This window comes from Lepisma saccharinum, chromosome 25 (assembly GCF_977018435.1).
Source record: "Lepisma saccharinum chromosome 25, izLepSacc3.1, whole genome shotgun sequence".
NCBI lineage: Eukaryota > Metazoa > Arthropoda > Insecta > Zygentoma > Lepismatidae > Lepisma > Lepisma saccharinum.
In genome coordinates this window covers 50269486-50288624 of record NC_139253.1, presented here as the reverse complement: position 1 = coordinate 50288624, position 19139 = coordinate 50269486, and the positions used below count along the sequence as shown (strand labels likewise).

Genomic DNA, 19139 nt, shown 5'->3' with positions numbered 1-19139 from the left:
ATAATTTGTCTGTAGGGTTTTTCGCTGAAGTAATCTGAATGGAAGTAGCATAAAAGAACCTATTATTTATTGTTAAACTTTCAACCATGCAGATATAACTGTCATATGATGCAGGAAAATCATAGGGTATCAAAGTTCAAGAATCGCCCCTGTAATTTAGGCAATCAGTATTTACCTGTTATCAGGCATCTTTGTATAATATAATAATTACTTTTATAGACTCCTGCACTATTTTCTGTGATGACAATATAAAAAAATGATGATAGTATCTAAAGTCCATTTTTTTCCACTACGAAGTGGATGTAAACAAAAGCACGTGTTCTAGAGAAAGCCAGTGCAGCCCTATTGGTGGATTCTGGCAGTAGTCCCTCCGCAGACCTTTTGCACCCTGATAGATAGTTCATTCAATGCCGTCTTGAAACTAGAGTAATACAGCATTGTATGCTGTTCAAAGCATATACTAGCCTTATCCTTGCTTATGAATTCATAACCATTCTTTAGTAAAGCACCTACGGTGACATTCACTCATTCAAATTAACGAAATTCCCGCTACTTGTCCGTCACTCTGTGTTGTGCAGTGTTGCAAATTCGCAATATTAAGTCAAGTCTATAATCTTGAAACACCGGACTAGACAGAATCAGAAAACATGATTTAGACTGACAGTGACTGACATGGGAATCTCTAGATTACACACGTGTTGATGTATATACCACAAACACGCACACACTACTTTGAACTTCATGCGTTTTATCTAGAATGGTAAAATCAACACACTGCAAAAGATTGTAGGGAAATCTTTGAGAAAAGCCGAAGTGCTTGGTGCAAATACAACCAGTGATGCTTAAAATCGTACAGAATGTTACTTTAGCATTTATTAAATGATCCACCTACGCTTCCTTTCCTTTACTTCCCACGTAAAACATGCTCAGATTTCAGGAACCTGAATTCCCCCAGCTTGTAAAAGAGAAATGCCAGATGCATACACTGGCAAGTGCTTCCAAGAAGGAATTCGTAGAGGGCGGGGACACGAGTTACAGATGGGCAAACTGTGTCATTCAGTGTTGCTACCCGACCTTTATAGAAACATCGTTACAATTCAGTAATATTCCAAAGGTGTTATCGTATCTAATTGCTATATAGCCAACTTCGCAACTACAAAGTTCTATTAATGTTCCAATACCCGTGTACGTAATAAGACCTTTACATTTCTTGTATCTAATTCATAAGGGAAAAAATAACATAGTTGGAGACACTACTTCTCGTGGTCAAGAATCTTCCGAAACCCTCAAGCACACGGCTATTTATAGCTTTCCTCCCCTCGACCCTGCAAAACCTGCCCTCCTCTCCGTTGCCGTGTGGTGGTTCTCTATCTCGAGATTTTGCATAGTGTTTATAGGTTGTAAGTATCATGGAATGTTGATGTGGCTTCAACAGCAAGTGTTACAAAACATCTACATTTGAAACCTTCAACAAGTGGCGATACCAAAATTGCGGTGAATCCAGAGTATTGTGTTGAATCATTAACTTCTGAACAGGTGTCTTAAAAACAAGCATTTATGCGGTCCGCAAGGAAAATCAGCCGAACAAAAACGCGGATGGCACATTTTAGCCGATTTAGTACTTGCTGCCGTCAGCAGGAAAGTGGATGTTTCTTTTTTTCATGGATATGAGTTTGTCTACGCTGGTTAAATTATTGCATGGTTCATTTGGTTTATTTTACTTCACATTTCTGCCACACTTGGCTTATCGCGAGGATGAGGATGAGTGATGATATGGTAAAATTGATGAAATAACACTCACAAAGAACATCCATGCCCAGGCCAAGATTCAAACTCAGGACTCCTGCCGTCGTAGCGTGCAGTGATAACCACTCCGGTACAACGGCCAGCTGTGTGAATTCTTCTTACATGGTATATTACCACTGACAAGAACTGACATCGTAAGTGTTTACCTCTCTTTTATTATATTTTCTTCATCTCTCGTATTTACAATAGTGTTCATTTTAAAAACTAATATTTACACATTTTATAAGTCACTCTAGTTTCGAAACGTTGTGGAAAATACTGACACTGAAGCTAACACGTGCGCTGGGAGGGAGGGGCAAGTGCTGGCGAATAGAAAGTGGTCACCGTGCGCATTAATACAAATTTCGGTAAGTTATTGGCCACACCTACTTCGTTTTAAAGCTGGAAACAGAATAGGGATGTGACGAAGCTGAAAATTTACCGATGCCTATGTACTCACCGATAATTTTTGGAACCGATACCGATGCCGATATTTAACCGATTCCAATACATAAGATTATTAAACAGAAATGGGATGTTATTTTCAGCATGACAAAAATAAATTTGGTATGTACATTTCTATTGCATATCATATGTATCCAGTGGCGGCCCGTGCCTACTATGATGGGTAGTGCCAACGTGATTGAGAAATCGAAAGAATCTCCGTTAGCATATCAATGACAGGAATCTAGTGAAATAGTAATTTTAAATGGAATTTTGTTTAATAGAATTTACATGCAGACAAAATATCAATTTTCTAAACAATAGTCACAATCTGAAATGCTTTACTCACCGAGATCCAGAGAGGAAAAGGCCTGCATTCCTCGCGAGACAGTCAGCAAGAGCGATAGATGAAGTCCATCCTGCGTTCCTTTTTGTTTGCGAATAAATCTATCACTTTCTTGTTAAAATTGTCTACATTGTTCACAAAACTTTTCTCGCAAGAGAGCATGCCCAACGACGTGAGTCTTTCTTCTTTCATTGTGTTGCGTAGAAATGTTTTTATTCTCTTCATCATTGAAAAGCACCTTTCTGCTTCTGACGATGACATTGGCATTGCTATTAGTAATTTGAGCACTTTAGTGGTTTCTTGAAATGTATCACATAATTCTTCGTTCATGATGAGAGAAAGGAACGGAACAGCGCCAGACACCGCTGTCAATTCTGGTCCGGAGTAGCATACTTGGAGTTCACTTTTTAGTCTTTTGTCTTCTAAGAACGGGTACGCTTTGGTCAATTCTTTTAGGTGCCCATCGGGGAAGTGTTTTAAATGGTGTTCAAATCGAACAAATTTGCCGCCGCAAGGTGTGTCATGAACTGAAATCTTATTTTCATTTCGGACAAAATGGTATCGCATACTTCCAGTGCTTCTCTTCTCTTGTTGTTAGAATGTACTGTCCTCTGTCTTTTGGGTTCACTTTCTTCACTGCCAGTTTCCAGTTTAACAGAATCAATTACATTATCAATCTGCTGCCGCACTGCCTGTATGCATGTTTCGAGTTTTGTAAACACTGGCGAGCTTTTATGAATCGACGTTCCTCCTTTGCAGTTGGCTGAAGACTATTTCTACGTGCGGCATTATGCGATGGAAGAAAGTCAACCAAAACACGAAGTTCGCTTCACGCAGCAGAAGCTTGTAGGATGAGACTTGGGCGAGGGTGGCTTGCAGAGTTATGTCATTGCGGTTCTGAATTGTGTCCATGACGGTAATGAGGTCTTCTCTGTACTCGTGCACCGTGTTCACTCTGCGAGAATGAAAGTTCCATCGCGTCTGAGATGCCCGAGGCAACCTCCTGTGAACGATCTCGTCCAGAATTCCGTTCTCTGCGAAGAACTGGAGAAAAAGGAACAAATCGAAGACAGATTAGCGAAAAAGATTTGCATGTCCCTATTGATGGAAGCTGCCTTTGACATCACTAAATTCATTTGGTGTGCATAGCAATGGATGTAATTTGCAAAGGGATACTTATCTTTTATTTGCTTTTGCACTCCATTGATGCGCCCACTCATTACCGATGCTTCGTCGTAACTTTGTACGATCAATAAAGGTGAATTATTTCTTATAATTGACTCAAGTTCTTGAAGGATGCATTTCGAAATAGCATTTGCATCGTGTCCACCTGGATTCATGAATTTCCAAAATCTTTCGACAGGCTTTCCTCCAACTATGTAACGCAGTACAATAACAAATTGATATTGGTTAGACACATCGGTGGTTTCGTCAGCAATAATCGCTATGTAATCTGCACCATTAATCTCTTCACGAACTTCTTTATGATACACTTCCAGCATGCACTGAAGCAGTTCGTTCTGTATTGTTTTCGAAGTGTATTTAGCAGCCTAGGAACTATACTGAGCTCTATCAAGGTGATCTTTGAAATCTTTATCTAATTCGGAACTGAAGTGAATTAACTCCCGAAAAATGCCTTTATTTTCTGATTGCTCTCTCTCATCATGACCCCTCAAAGCCAATTCAAGAGCCCCACAGAAACGAATACAATTTATTATCAAATTCAACACATACCTGTTTCTGTCCACATGTTCATTGTGCTTCGCAATGGATTTTCTGTAATACGAACTCAGTTGAGCTTCAATATTAACTTTCCCCAACATGGATAAACTCACTACATTGTTCATGTGTTCTGTTGATTTTTCATGAGCTTTCATTTTCTCCCACACATGCACAATATCTGTAAGACCCCCTTTCGTCCAGTGGAATTCCCTGCCGAAGAGTACACACGGAAAACAGAACAAGGCCATTTTATCTTCACAACCACATAACCACTTGTTCTGAAAATATATGCCACTATTGAACTTTCGACGCCTCTCGCCTTTACCACTCTTTTGTGTACAAGTGATGTTTAAATCGGGCGTGGGCCGACCAAGATGCTTAACTTTTAATTTATCCTCATATGGTAACGTGGAAAATGAGGTATGTAATAACGCACTAATCCGATTCATCTTCACTCACTACCCTACCGTTTGTACACTATCGGACACCTTCCACTCCACTAAAAGAACAACAATTAGAGCTGCAAAGTCGAACACGGAAATAACGCTTTGCTTTGTTTCCAATTCCTCCACTCCAGCAAGGCACATCAACAACCAGTGTTACTAACAACTACAATATATTTAGCGCTAAAACTCCAGTAGCATCTGCTGAATAAAATGTGGATCTAAAAATTGCAAAATCCAATGTAAAAAATTGAATTCTATCACCAAGTAAAGTTCATATACTAAGTTTCCTGCGTGTTTTTATTAAAAATATAAAAGTGAAAGATTCTATGGTGATGCGAATTTCGTTTGATATTTCGACTTATTTTTTCTTTACAACAGATATGTAGTATATTTTCGACGTCCAGTTGGATTTTTTTCCAAAATAGGCAGAAAAGTAGATATTACTTTCCTCACGAATTACTTCCCCAGCGGGTCCTACAAATCAGTCAGATTTAGCGACATCTCTCTGAAGAGCAACACTGCGAAAGTTCCCTCCTTCGTGCCACGCAAAATCGGGCCCAAAGGCTGGGTGTTATGACCAGAAAGGCTACCCCCCCTTTCCCCCCACCACCTTGTTTTCAGCTTCAACCCTCCGCACATGTGTCAACTTCGTTAGACCACCTACAGCGCCTTGTAGGCCAGCTCTTGGAGCGCACGGACCGTTCGTTGCCTCGCGACTCGCGAGGGTAGAAACAGCTGGCGATGCGGTGAAGAGGTTGAGGCGGTTGTCAGCTTGACTGATTGCGAGATTTGAATCTCCTTGTCTGTAAATTATAAATGTATTATTTTAACAATACTTTGCCAGGGTATGCTTTTCTTCCGAGGGTAGTGCCATGGCACGGCGGCTCTCACCTTTGAGCCGCCGCTGTATATACATATATATTCTCAAGAGATGCAAATGTACATTTGCATCTAAAATGGTGGTTATGTGAACCTTTAAGAACATGGATTCTCAAGAGATTTAACATTAGTACACAAGCAGTTCTTTGAAATGCAAAATTAATTCCTGTTCTTAATGTTGGCAATTTACTGCTGCCAGATTCAACTTCAGAAACACGAGTTTTGGAAGCACTTCAGGAAGTAACCTACTTCTTCTCTTATCGCAAATCTGTTCAGCAACACTGAACACTCAATCACTGATTACTGATGCAGCAGGTATGCCCAAGTATTTTCTCAGCACTTGCTTCAGGTTTGAATACTCACTTTTGAATTTCCAATACAACAGCAGATCCTGGTTCAGCAATGTACTGTTTTTTTTTCCGATTTTGAGTTAGGTTGATCCTCTGAATGGGAGTTTGCAATAATATTATTACAAAAACTCTACAATAATGATGAACCTTAAACTAATTTACAATAAATCTTACAAAACTAAAATATAAAACTTATTAGAAGGTAAAACTCTAGTATAATCTGTACCGGTTTAAATATCGGATTTTTGCCGATGCTGATGTGTCAATTCTTCCGATTTTCATACATCTGTAATCGGCTTCGGCACATCCCTAATAGTATCAAAATATAACCCATAAGATCTATTGAGGATTCCTATGACAGCCATTTTGAAAATGCCCCCTCTTATGGGGTACTTTCAGTGCCTCCAATCTTCAAAATGTTTGATATGATATAACTAACTTATCGACCAATTTTCATGCTTTTATCACAAAAATGCACAATTCAGCAAATATCTGCGTATATCAGCCGGACTATACCTGTTAAACTTGAATGGAATGAATAGTATCTCTAATTTTCATAACCTTTTCACTTTTGAAATGTAAGTAATTTATAATGTATATTTAAAATTAAAATAATTGAGTGTAATTAAACCATGATTTTATAATTTTCATTGCAGAAATCCGGATCTTAATGAAGGCGACAAGGACTCCATACTTCAGGATCTTCAAGATAAGTTGACTAAGGCAGAAAAATTGTTACAGACAGTAAATATAGATAATGGAGAACCAGTAATAGGTTTGTATGTTTTTTTATCTTCTATGAATTGCAATATTAACAGCACTGTTAACTTCAGTATAATAAATTGGCCAATCCAATTTTCTAGATGATAATTATAAGAGCCTAAAATCCTGTGTTCCACTTGTAGCTTTCTGTGCTGTGTAGTATTTCATTAAATGTGGCAGGTGATGCTACACACCTGGTTCTTTCTCTTCAGGTTGATAGTTTTGAAGGAATTTTTGATGTTTTAACTGCAAATCAAAGTGTTGTCCTTCTCACACTTGCTGCACACTGGCCTTCCAAAACTGTGGGGTGTTGGTGCCACAGAGCAACCCAGCACCATGTTGTGCTGAAAACCAGGCTACCAAATACATTGTAATGCTTGAATGTACTGCACACTACCTACAACCACCACACCACACTAACTTTTGTAAATGTAGCTTTTTCAAAAAAAGACCCAAAACAAAAGGATTAAAGTTCAATGTGGTAACATCATGTGCATAAACCCTACTACTTTAATTTCCATTGGCTCTTTACTGTCATGACTTCTTCCTCTTGTCTGATAGGTACAGGAACAGCAAGTCATTGCTAGCACTTAAAGATTGAGTTAGATTCATTGAGTTTGTGTATTTTAAGTCCACTTTATGCACAATAAGGCTAATTGGGACTGGACCTACAGTTTAAAGTGGGATCCGAACCACTATGTGCCTCCACCATGCATCAAACCCGAGATCCCTTGATTACAAGGTGACGACGCTAACTAGCACTTAAAGGTCAACAGGTTAGATCAAACATGGTTTAATTTTTCCCCTTCAACTAGCATTACAGAATATGCTTAATTTTACTTTTTATGTGGGAAAAATATGCTTCAGTAAACCAGTGTTTCTACTAACTGGGAATTCGTTGAATTCTGGGAATGATACAGAATTTATTGTCACTGGATATTAAGTATTAAAAATGCATTTTTCAGATAAATCCATCTTGAAACAGTTTAAATTAATAATTCACAAGCTCATCTTCATCATAGTTGTTTACACTATTGTGAGTAAATGTCGACCTCTGTGGCAGAGTGGTTAGCACAGCATGCTATGATGATGCCAGGTGTCCCAGGTTCGAATCTCAGCCTGGGCAGACACCTTTATGGATGTCCATTCATCAATTTCATCAGATTCTCATTCATCCTCATTGTCGTGATTAGCCAAAAGTGGCAGAGAAGTGGTGCTAAATAACAGAAATCCAAATGCTGTCGTAAATATTGTATATAAAGGTGCATTAATTATTGATATACAGGTATTCTTGCTATCAAATCTCAACTATCGTCCATGTTTTTTGCTACTATTGGGGTGTTGGATAAATGGTAATTCCATGTCAAATCAACCAAGAAAAAATAAATTTTGGAATTTGGTGTCATGGATGTGACTAATTTTTGGTATACACGTTTCTTATCATCTGAAATATAGAAAATATTTTTTTTTATTTTTCATGTTGTTGGTTTTTGAGTTATAGAATTTTGAAAATTGACAATTTTGCCCAAAAACCTCTCACTGCTGAAACTTTAAATACTTACTTCAGCTGGTATGTTCTACCTGTGGCTGTCACAGGCTGTGCTTTGCAAAGGACTGTGTGTCTTGAATTTTAAGAACATCTGGTCACCTTGGATAACTAAATGACTGTGCTGGACCACAAGGATGCAAGAAAGACAACTGAACTTCATATTCTACATCATCTTTCGAAAGTACACATTCGACCCACCAACTGGCATCATATGCACACACTACAAAACCTGTAATGTGTTCAAAGGGTGCATTTTCAACATCTGCATTAACTTGTAACAAAATGTACCAAAGTTTCTTCAGATGCAGAAAACACTTTAGTCTCCACTTTTCTGTATGGATTTATGAAACATCTGAGTCCCTGTTACAGCTACAGCTTCAGCAAACCGTGTCTGTAAAAGTCTCTCTTCTTCCAAATATTTCTAATTTGTCACATAAAAGAAAGTTATTGATGGAATGTTCTCCGTTCCCCACTCAAATAGCTGGAGTGGTGTCATGATTTGGTTTGAAAGAGGATTCTGGAGACTAGCTTTGGCTGCCAGCCTCTTTACTGTCCCTCCAACACGATCACACACTCCCTTACCATGTGCTGTTGCATAAAAATGCCACTCAGCCACAATGCCATCGAAATATCTATGATGGTTGCACAAATTTGCAAAGATTTTGCTGTTCTTATATTGCATTGCTTAGAGTTAGAGTTAGAGTTGCTGTTTTAAGTCCACTTTATGCACAGTAAGGCTAATCGGGACTGGACCTACAGTTTAAAGTGGGATCCGAACCACTTGTGCCTCCACCGGGTATCGAACCCGGGACCCCTTGACTACAAGGCGACGACGCTACCACTGCGCCATCGTGGAGGCCCCTATATATTGCATTGCTGAACCATCAGAGATGTAATATTGGGTGAATCCTGCAAGTGTATATGTAGGTAATTGATTGTCTGCCAAACGTACAGAAAGTATATTACTTGATTAACTTAAATGCATAAAGAGAACTGAGGTAAACAAATTAAATGTAATCACTCGTGAAGCAGGTGCAGTTGTTACATTATTAATCCTCATTTTAATGACAGAAAAAAACACTGCATATGCTGGCCAAGGCAATGTATATTTCAGTAAAAAAAGAAAAGGGATCGGACAGAGTAATTGATACTCTATTGATATTGCTCGATGTAGGGATATCGCTTCTTCGGTCCAATTACGGATAATTTTACCGATCCGATATATCTATCTTACAATTTAGTGCAATATTTCACCATTTTGTTATAATTTATAAGGACATAAACAAATAATCTCCATTCCGTACTTTTTTAAAAGTAAATATCTAAATACGCATTGCAGAAACTTGGGTCATCTCGTAACATGCAGTTTTTAAGGAAGTTAATGGACCATTTGGAATTTTATATCAGATCAGTAGAATATTGTCTATCGATATCTGTAAATTTTATATTGTACTGATATCATATTTCATATAAATTTTTGGCCGATACCGATAAAGCACCAAAATAAAATTTACAGATATCAATAAACGATATCCTACAGATCTGATATAAAATTCCAAATGGTTTGTTGGCCTCCTTAAAAACTGCATGTAACGAGTTGAACCAAGTTTTTGCAATGCAAAGAAGCTGTGTATTTAGACATTTACTTTTAAAAAAGTATGGAATGGAGATTATTTGCCTATGTCCATAAAAATTATAACAAAATGGTTCAGTATAGCACTAAATTGTAAGATAATTATAGATATATCAGAAGATTAAGGCCCCTAGTAGAGGGTTGAAACATCACGTTGTTAAGTTTTTAAAATTTTATTTTAAATATAGGCTGCCTTGGTCAGCATATATAGAGCAGGTACAGTTTCCATTTTCGATAGAATTTACATTCTGGAGAGAGCTGAGAGGAAAGAGGCACATTTTCTTCTGAATTTTCACTCACTTTGAGCACAATGACTCACATTTGATTTAAAAATTCGTGAACATAGGAATGTGAAGATTCTCACAAAGGAACACATTATTTTGTGTGATTCTATTATTTCGTAACAAACTGTTGCTCGTTGGGATCTTACCAGAATCCTAACCATTATACTTAGGGGTGATGTAGCTCGCTTAATCATTCATCCTCACTGGTGAACACTCGCCCTTTGGCAGATAACTTGATGGTAATAGGCGAGAGGTTACTTTCACACTTGAAATGGCACAACACTAAGAACTTGGATTTTATGTCTTCCAGTTTAGATCAACATGGTTAGAGAAGGATATTACCTGTTTATTACCTCCTAGAAGTGCTCTATGCAGACTCGCTCAAGCTCCCCGATCTTTCTCGTTCCTCGTTCCAAAGCAAAAGACCCCAAGTCGCCCGTTACACTCTAACTTATCCTTTCTTCCACCACCTGGTTATTGCTCCCCAATACCCGTTGATCAGCAACTTACTTTCAATCAACCAGGAAGATAGATTTGATACTGACTTAGCATTCTTTGAATGCTTCAGAGAGTAACGGCCGACGAAGGTGGTTATTGCTTTTGGCTTGCTGCTTTTCTCTAATCAGGGGAACCTGTTACGGTACCTCCCTTGGGAATAAATTTCCCAAATTGAAATTTATATTCGAAATACCCATGTTGATCTATCCTTAGAAGTTGGAGTTTTTTTATTAAAACGTAGAGAAGGAAATAAAACAAAATAAAATAAACCATATTTTCCCTGCCAAAACCCAAAAATTAACGAAATTAAAATTGTATGATTATATCAAGTGCAGATGCGGTAACAGGCCATAAGTAATGTGATAAGTCTTAACTGTTTATGTACTTGGCCGTGAAAACAAGGTAAGCAAAACAAACACACGTGTTTTCCGAAGAGAGAAAAAAAAATGTTTTGGTTAGCGTAAGCAATGCTTTCCGCACGTAATCAGTCTGTCTGTGTCATAATCACTGGAGGGCGGAGCCCAACGTCTATTTTGTAATCGCGGCCGTGGCTATCACTTGATGACACAAGGATGGACATAGTTCGAGGGCGTGGCTAGGTACACAAAGATGGCCACTAGTCACGTGACTGTCCCCAAGAATTTCGATGTCGCATGTGTTTGGGGATGGCACGCCGGAGGCGAGCGGCCTGTTTACACAATTACGTGTTGTGATGGAACTGTATTTCATAACATTGACACAATGTTATGAATGCAATCCACACTGGAGCTCACACAGTAGTTTTATAAAACACACGTGTTCGCAGAAAGTGTTGTGTCACTATAGTTCGTTGATCACAAAGGTTCCTAGGATCGCTGAGGCACTAACTGGAAGTACAGAAGTAAGTATGATTTTAATTGTATCCAGGAAACACACACGTACTCTTGTGGGTGAAAAATTGCCGTTGGTTCAGTTTGGGATTTCCCTTAGGAAATTGATACACTGTACTGCGATGTTTTCTTTTCCAGTATTCCTTTATAAACTCACACACATACTCTTGTGGATGATAATTCCAGTGAAACACAATCTATGTTAGAACATTTTGCACACACTGATTTCCGTTGCAACATTTTCTTTCTAAAACTAAGGAAGAAGAAGAGAAAATGGTCAATGAAACTGGTAAGCACTTTCAAAATATAAATGTTGTCGTGCTGCACGTTCACTTAAACTGGATCAAATGCACTGTTAATATACATTGTTGAGAAGTGAACAATTCCTGATGTTTTCTCACTTAGTACACTCCTATGCACTAATCATTGAAGGAAGGTTTCACATACTGGAAATTTACCTTTCAAAACTGTCTTGCATGAAAACGTGTATAATTGGATGTGATTTGGTGACTATATCACATCGATGCACTTCTAGAAGCGTTGCGACATGACCATTTTAGGAGGGGTCATGTATTGAAATTCTGGAACAATGGGTATGAAGTTTGTGGAACTAAGGTTCATCGCCGATTAGTTTCCTCTTCTGTGGCTTTTGAATTGAATATCTACATAGGCTTGTAAATATTTAATACATTACACGTAAGGTAATCTGAGACGTGTAAATTGCACTGTTTGATGGCGTAATGTGACCTTAATTGCGACAGGTCAACGCACTTTCTGGAACACACTCTTCTGCTTTCTTCTTTCTTCTGTTTTCATTTTCTTATTCTTCTTTTCTTCTTATTCTTCTTTTCGTCTTATACTGGAACAGTGATTGGGGAAAGGGACTGTAAAACTTAGTCCGTTGTGGGGATTTTCTTCGTGTGGAGAATTGTGGAGAATTTTGTTGCTGGAACTTGGTAACTCCGGCGACTTTCATCGTGTACAAAAGGGAAGGAATTGCGGGAATCTTCCGTTGATGAAGTTGGGGAAAGGGAACTGGAGTTAAAGTGCTGGCTCACATGGTTGTTGCATGCTGTTTTCCTGGGGAGATAAACCATCGGGATGCGTGCGGATTCGGGTTCGAATCCCATTCTCCTCGCTGGTGATTGACCAAACTGCTGCATGTTGATTCCCCAATAGATTCGCTGGGAAAATCCTTCTCCTGTTGATAGCTTTTGACTGGTGTGATGAATAGACAGACTTAGGTAAAGGATAAAATATAATTTCGTAAACGGGAAAGGGGAGTTGATCTAGACTTATTAACACAAATAACAAATTTCCAATGCTGTGCCATACCTTGTGTGAACATTTATAAATTACTATGAAAATGCAAATTAAAAAATGGACTAAGAAGTATTAGAATAATAAAATATATGGATAACTTATAATAAATCAGTTTTGTCACATTTATGTGAGAATTCATAAAGAAACCAATTAAATATTTGTTAAAATTTATCGAAACTATTACATTGTTTTCCCTTGTGCTGTGAGAAATATCTTGTTGTCAATAGAGAAATGAGTATACCTTAAAGGTGAAAGTATTTAGTGACATGCCTAAAGGTGCTAATTTGTGATCTTTAAAACATCGTAACAATTAGTCACGGTGCCTATTTGTGACGGGTATCACTGCTGGTCCAAAATACATGTGATAATACGTATTGATTACTCTGTCTTGCAAGTTGTTTTAAAAAAATACTTAAAATAAATCTAATTATTGTAATTAACCTAAGTGCATAAATGCAACGTTTATGGCAAAATTTTATCTATTTAGGCTAAAATATCCCTAACGTTGTTAATAATAAATTCTATCGTTAAATAAAATATCTAACGGCTATATCCTTAAATAAAACTTGTCCCTTGAAAATTTAATGAATGAACGTCACTGGCTCAGAAAAATATGCATAGTCTAAAGTTTTCGTTGACTTTCCCAATGCTAAGTACTGAAAGTACTCGGAAGAGCTTCAGCGCGGAGAAGGAATGTGTTGACTACATGTATTCGAAATTCTTGCAAGGTTGCGTTTCGTATTACGAGCAGAAACTTTCTGCCGCTTCGAAGCTGGCAGCGAAAAAAAAAAAAAAAAAAAAAAAAATACTACTTGAGGAGGGAAAGGAAGAAGAAAATGGAGCGCTAGGATTTGCTGAAGCGTCGCGTACATGTTGACATTACTATAAATTACTGCGGACAAGATTTAGTAAGCTAGGCTGGGCTGATTGAATGGCAAGGACCTTGAAATGCAAGCGTGGCAAAAGGTGTGTGTGTGTGTGTGTGGTGGGGGGGGGGTAACAGGCATACAAAGAGCGGTTGCAATTCTTGAATGCTTCCCCGTGCTTGCGCAAAACAACAACTCGGAAAAATGCAAGCGAAAATACAAGCTAATAAACTTTCCATGGAAATACAATCGGGGTTCAGTAATAAATTTTTACAAGGCACAATTTATCTGCTGAATTTATTTAACTAATATAATTTATTTATCCCTTATTTTTAAGCACTATTTATGGACTTATCATATTTTAAAATTACTACAAAATTATCTAATTTAATCTCAAATGTTATCTTTATTTATAATTGCTTAAAAGATCAGTCAAACTGTACTTAAGTACAAGGTGATGAACAATAACTCTAATTCACTCTTGACTACCTAAACTAAAATAATAATTATTACTTATGCGATATTTAAATGCATTTGAATACTAACATCACTAAAATTGGAGAACGTAATCATTCTCTCTATTCATTCTTAAATATGCTTAGCATATTATTGTAGCAAAGCTTAAAACTAAAACCTTTACTGGTTTAACCATAAACATTCTGGGATAGCAAAATGGATTTCCAAGAATTGGTCCGGATCCAATATCCAAAGGAAAATACTTATTTGGGTGCAATAAAATCTTATCTATGTATACATATTCACATAAAAATAAATATTCTCAATAACTTTGCGCTAAATACAAAACTTTGCTAGTATGAAGGTTTGCCTTCTTCTATTAAAAAAAACTATAATTTTAGTGATGTGATGACTAAACTAGTATAAATTATACCACTTAAAAAATATTATCACATATTATAACATTTAAATAAATTAATAAACTAATGCCTTTAAAAAAAACTTTTTTTTATGCACATTTGAGTCGTGTAGGACCTGTTTAATATTAGTGAATGCCGTAACTTGAAATATAATTGCGATGTTTATATTTTAAGGTTTAAAATGTAACACATGAAGTTTAAATATTTAAAATTTAAAGCTATAAAAAAACTAAACAGGGATATTAAGCTATGAATACAATAGCTGAGGAGAAAAAAAATATAAATAATCTACAAAAAAATAATTTCTGTTAACATGTGAGAAACGTCCGCGCCGTGTATACTGCTCTCTTAATTTTTCTAGCTATCCTATTAAGTTGGCTTTGCCTAACTGAGGTGTTTTAAGCATAAATATAAAATTATAACTAAAACCAATAGTGGTTTAAACTTCATCGTTTTGCCAATAGCAAAATGTTAACTTTTCGATTTTTGGGTCGTCACCCAAAATCAAAAATTCGTATTGTTTACACCTGCATGAATGCCACTAAAACACCTGTTATTCCTAAACTAGAACTTTTAATTAATCAAGCGGTTTATATTCTATACGATTGGTAGCGCCACTCTTACTACATTTGCTTAGCGCAGTAGCGGACATAATTGCTACACTTTCCTAGAAACATAATTGGCGTTTCATCTCTTCACATGTTAACATGTATTTGATAATAAATAATTTATTGCTTAATTAGGGTAATATAAGGCAATGTGATTGACTCGTGAATTCCTCGACTGTCTCCTTAATCTAAGCTCCCTTCTTGAGGTGCTAGGAGACTTCAGTCATTTTGAGTGCAAATGAGTCGACCATAGGACCTTGTTCGTTCCCAAAACAATATTTATTAAAATTTAATATCCTCGTTGCTATAATCTTAACAGCTATAGCTCATGCATTCTAAATCATTTACAAGTTACAGTCAGTTTTAAACAAAATTTAAATTGAAACTTTTAAGAACTTTAATTAATAAACAACAACAACAAAATTTGACTTAGCATACTCGTTGCTGTACTCAGTGAATACATAGTGGAAATGAGTCGGATTCAAGACTAAAATTATTTTCCTCTTTAGGAATAATCTTATTATCCCTCTTTTAATTAAAATTTTAATTAATCAAATACATAAAAGTATAACAGAATCACTGTCTAATTTCTAATGTCATTGTTCAAAATTAAGTTAAATCCTGGAAAGGGTGAAAATTGATCTTTCATAGCCAGGGTACCGGGTTCGCGAGCAAAACCGCGCTACCAGGAGCGAATTGATGATAATAATAAAAAAAAACGTCTACGGACGTCCCTGGACCGGCCACATTTTTGATGGAATGGGCTTCCCTAAAATCCGCCATCAAACCTTCCACCACGCGGAATGACGGACGCCCCTGAACCCACTTCGCCAGCCCGACGTGGATAACCGCGATGGAACTGGGGCGCAGGGCTATTCCCTGCTCGCCCGTGGCTACCGAGGACAACATCCTACCTTCTTTTCCTCCGCATCTTTACATTTTGCGGGTGGCTAATTCATCCTCCAATTGGAACTCTAACATTTATCATAACAAAAATAATTTACCCTGACCTTTAGCATTAAAAAAAAAAAACGCGTGCTGCCTTATGAATTCTCTATTTAAAATGCGTACGTAAACAGTTAATGATTTTAACATTTTCATCATGAGTTTCATCCTTTCTTATCCTGATTAAGCGTAAATAAAAAAATGTAAGGCTGAAATCCTGGTACTAGATTCTTAATTTTCATTTATTTCAAATTGAAATTAATGAAAATTCCAGCACCTCCATCCACGTAACGAACTGTTGCTCGTTGGGATCTTACCAGAATCCTAACCATTATGCTTGGGGGTGATGTAGCTCGCTTAATCATTCATCCTCACTGGTGAGCACTCGCCCTTTGGCAGATAACTTGATGGTAATAGGCGAGAGGTTACTTTCACACTTGAAATGGCACAACACTAAGAACTTGGATTTTATGTCTTCCAGTTTAGATCAACATGGTTAGAGAAGGATATTACCTGTCTATTACCTCCTAGAAGTGCTCTATGCAGACTCGCTCAAGCTCCCCGATCTTTCTCGTTCCTCGTTCCAAAGCAAAAGACCCCAAGTCGCCCGTTACACTCTAACTTATCCTTTCTTCCACCACCTGGTTATTGCTCCCCAATACCCGTTGATCAGCAACTTACTTTCAATCAACCAGGAAGATAGATTTGATACTGACTTAGCATTCTTTGAATGCTTCAGAGAGTAACGGCCGACGAAGGAGGTTATTGCTTTTGGCTTGTTGCTTTTCTCTAATCAGGGGAACCTGTTACGATTTAAAGGCGAGAAGGGAATACTGGGTTGAAATTTAGATGCAAGACCATTTGAAAGATAAATTTATAAATTCCACCCAACCCTTACGGGCGTTTAAATCAAAACAGCAGTGAATTGGCTAAGTGCATACCATGTAAGAATATAATAATAGAATTACAAAACATTTTTTTTTATCTTTAGTTTAGCATTTATTGTGGATTGCATATTGTGCATTGGTAAAGGTCCATTATAAAAGTAGGTGTTCTTTTATCAGAATTTAATGTAGGCTTTGTGCATTTTTCTAATTTCAGAACCAAAAGGGGAGCCTAGTAAAGAGTATGAATTAACTCGCAGGAGAATAATAAGTGGTGTAAAAGAAATGTGGTATTTCCTCAGCACGGAACTAAAAAAATTACATGAACAAACAAAATCACATTCACCAAACATAGCGAACAAGATATCTCGCCTTTTAGAGGAGGGACTGGAACACAAGAGGTAAAATACTTCTCTGTTTTTTAATGAACGTTTCGAGAGAAGATATAAAATATCAACTAGAAATCTATCTTTTAAAAATGTATTCTGTTTCCTGTAGATTACTGATAAGAGAATATGGACATTTACATTTCTATGTGCATGTTTATGTTTTGTTTGCATTAGGGATAGGACACTTTGATTTGTAATACAGGGTAATTCAAAATGAATGGTACAACTTTACACAGTTATTATGACGTTACTATTTATGATAGAAAATCAGACAAGGCATCAATATAAAGAAGAACTGTGGAAGTTTTACTCACGTGACTCATATTATAAAGATTCAACATTGGAATCACGTGTAACATGGAAAAGGCCCAAACGATAATCAAGTACTTGCTATGCATGAGACAGCAAGTCATTGTCAATGGTTTCAAAGGCACTAACAATTCACAGTTGTAACTTTGGCAAATCTTTCGGTAGGGTGAAACATATGCATTACTACCAAAACGCATGCGGAAATGTCTTCTACTGGTTATTAGCCATTTTGCGACACTGGCGATCCTGGTGGAGCATCGGCTAAGCAGAATAAGCCCGCTAATAATCCAGTAAATAAAGGGCTATAAATAAGGTCGAGCTCAAATAATTTATATAAAGCTAAAAATTTCAGGATTTGTTTTTCAAGTTGTTTGGAATAACTTACTGAAAGTCGCGGAGAATCGCATGTGTGCATCATCCTCAAAATGGCGGACAAAGATGGCAGCCAGTTGATATGGGTACAGTTCGGAATTTTGGTCATAGTTCGGAAATGATAAGCGGTAGTTCACTTGTGTAAAATTTATTGAACTCTAAAAACACCTAACTTTAACTCTAAGTGTAACAGTATTGGATCCAATCACTTTTAAAGAATTTACATCCATTTAAATCTGAAAAATGTAGGAATTTTGGCTCTTACTCTGGCAATTTATGCAGAGTAACGATAAAGGTTGTAATGTTTTTAATGGGCTAATCATTACCTACAATTTGAAGAAAAGCTCGTTCAGATCGGATAAAAATTATCTCAGATATTTAATTTTGAAACAGATTAGATGAAATTGTAAGGGTACACCAGTTACCTTATGGAATGCTGGCATTGTGATTGACATATGGGTTTTCTAGGGCTGGTGTTTGTGATAATCTAAATCAGATTTGTCTTCCAGTTGGCCGTTTGTACAGGAACTTCCTTGGCAGAATGCACAGAACTTTGAACACTTGAGATCAGCTCTCTTACACTCACATGTTGCTCGTTCACAATCCTTTCTTGCAGTCACTTTGCACTTACGGGCAAGTAAGTTTAGTATATCGGCTGGAGCTGGTGGTAGCTCTGTGGGTACTGGATTCAGCATACCCTCTTTGACACACCAACCCCATTCGATTGGCTTCATGCTTCGTCAGTTTCCACTCCTGGACTTGGATATACACTCGAAGTGAGTGCTGAGCGGCTGCCGCGCTGGTAGGGAAAAAAGTGGTGAATTTGAAATGTGAAAACAGCTTTTTTATCTTTTTGGAGTATCTTGAACGCTGTCGACTTTCCTCTTCTGAATATAGCCGAGGTGGTGTCACAGCTTGTAGCAGCATGAAAGAAGAGGAAGCAGTCTTTGAGTGACCCAAGAGTTTCTTGAATTTTAGCGATATCGTAGCATTTTCCGTCA

General features: G+C 37.3%; 1 protein-coding gene across 4 annotated transcripts in view; it reads left to right on the top strand.

Moving 5' to 3' along the window:
- FucT6 (alpha-(1,6)-fucosyltransferase 8) overlaps positions 1 to 19139 on the top strand; it is a 122614-nt gene that overhangs the window by 68109 nt on the left and 35366 nt on the right. For all 4 annotated transcript variants that reach the window (XM_083111638.1, XM_083111637.1, XM_083111636.1 and 1 more), the window contains exons 3-4: positions 6629 to 6747; positions 17286 to 17469. In XM_083111638.1, coding sequence (XP_082967764.1) covers positions 6629 to 6747; positions 17286 to 17469 — 303 coding nt within the window. The remainder of the gene's footprint in view (positions 1 to 6628; positions 6748 to 17285; positions 17470 to 19139) is intronic.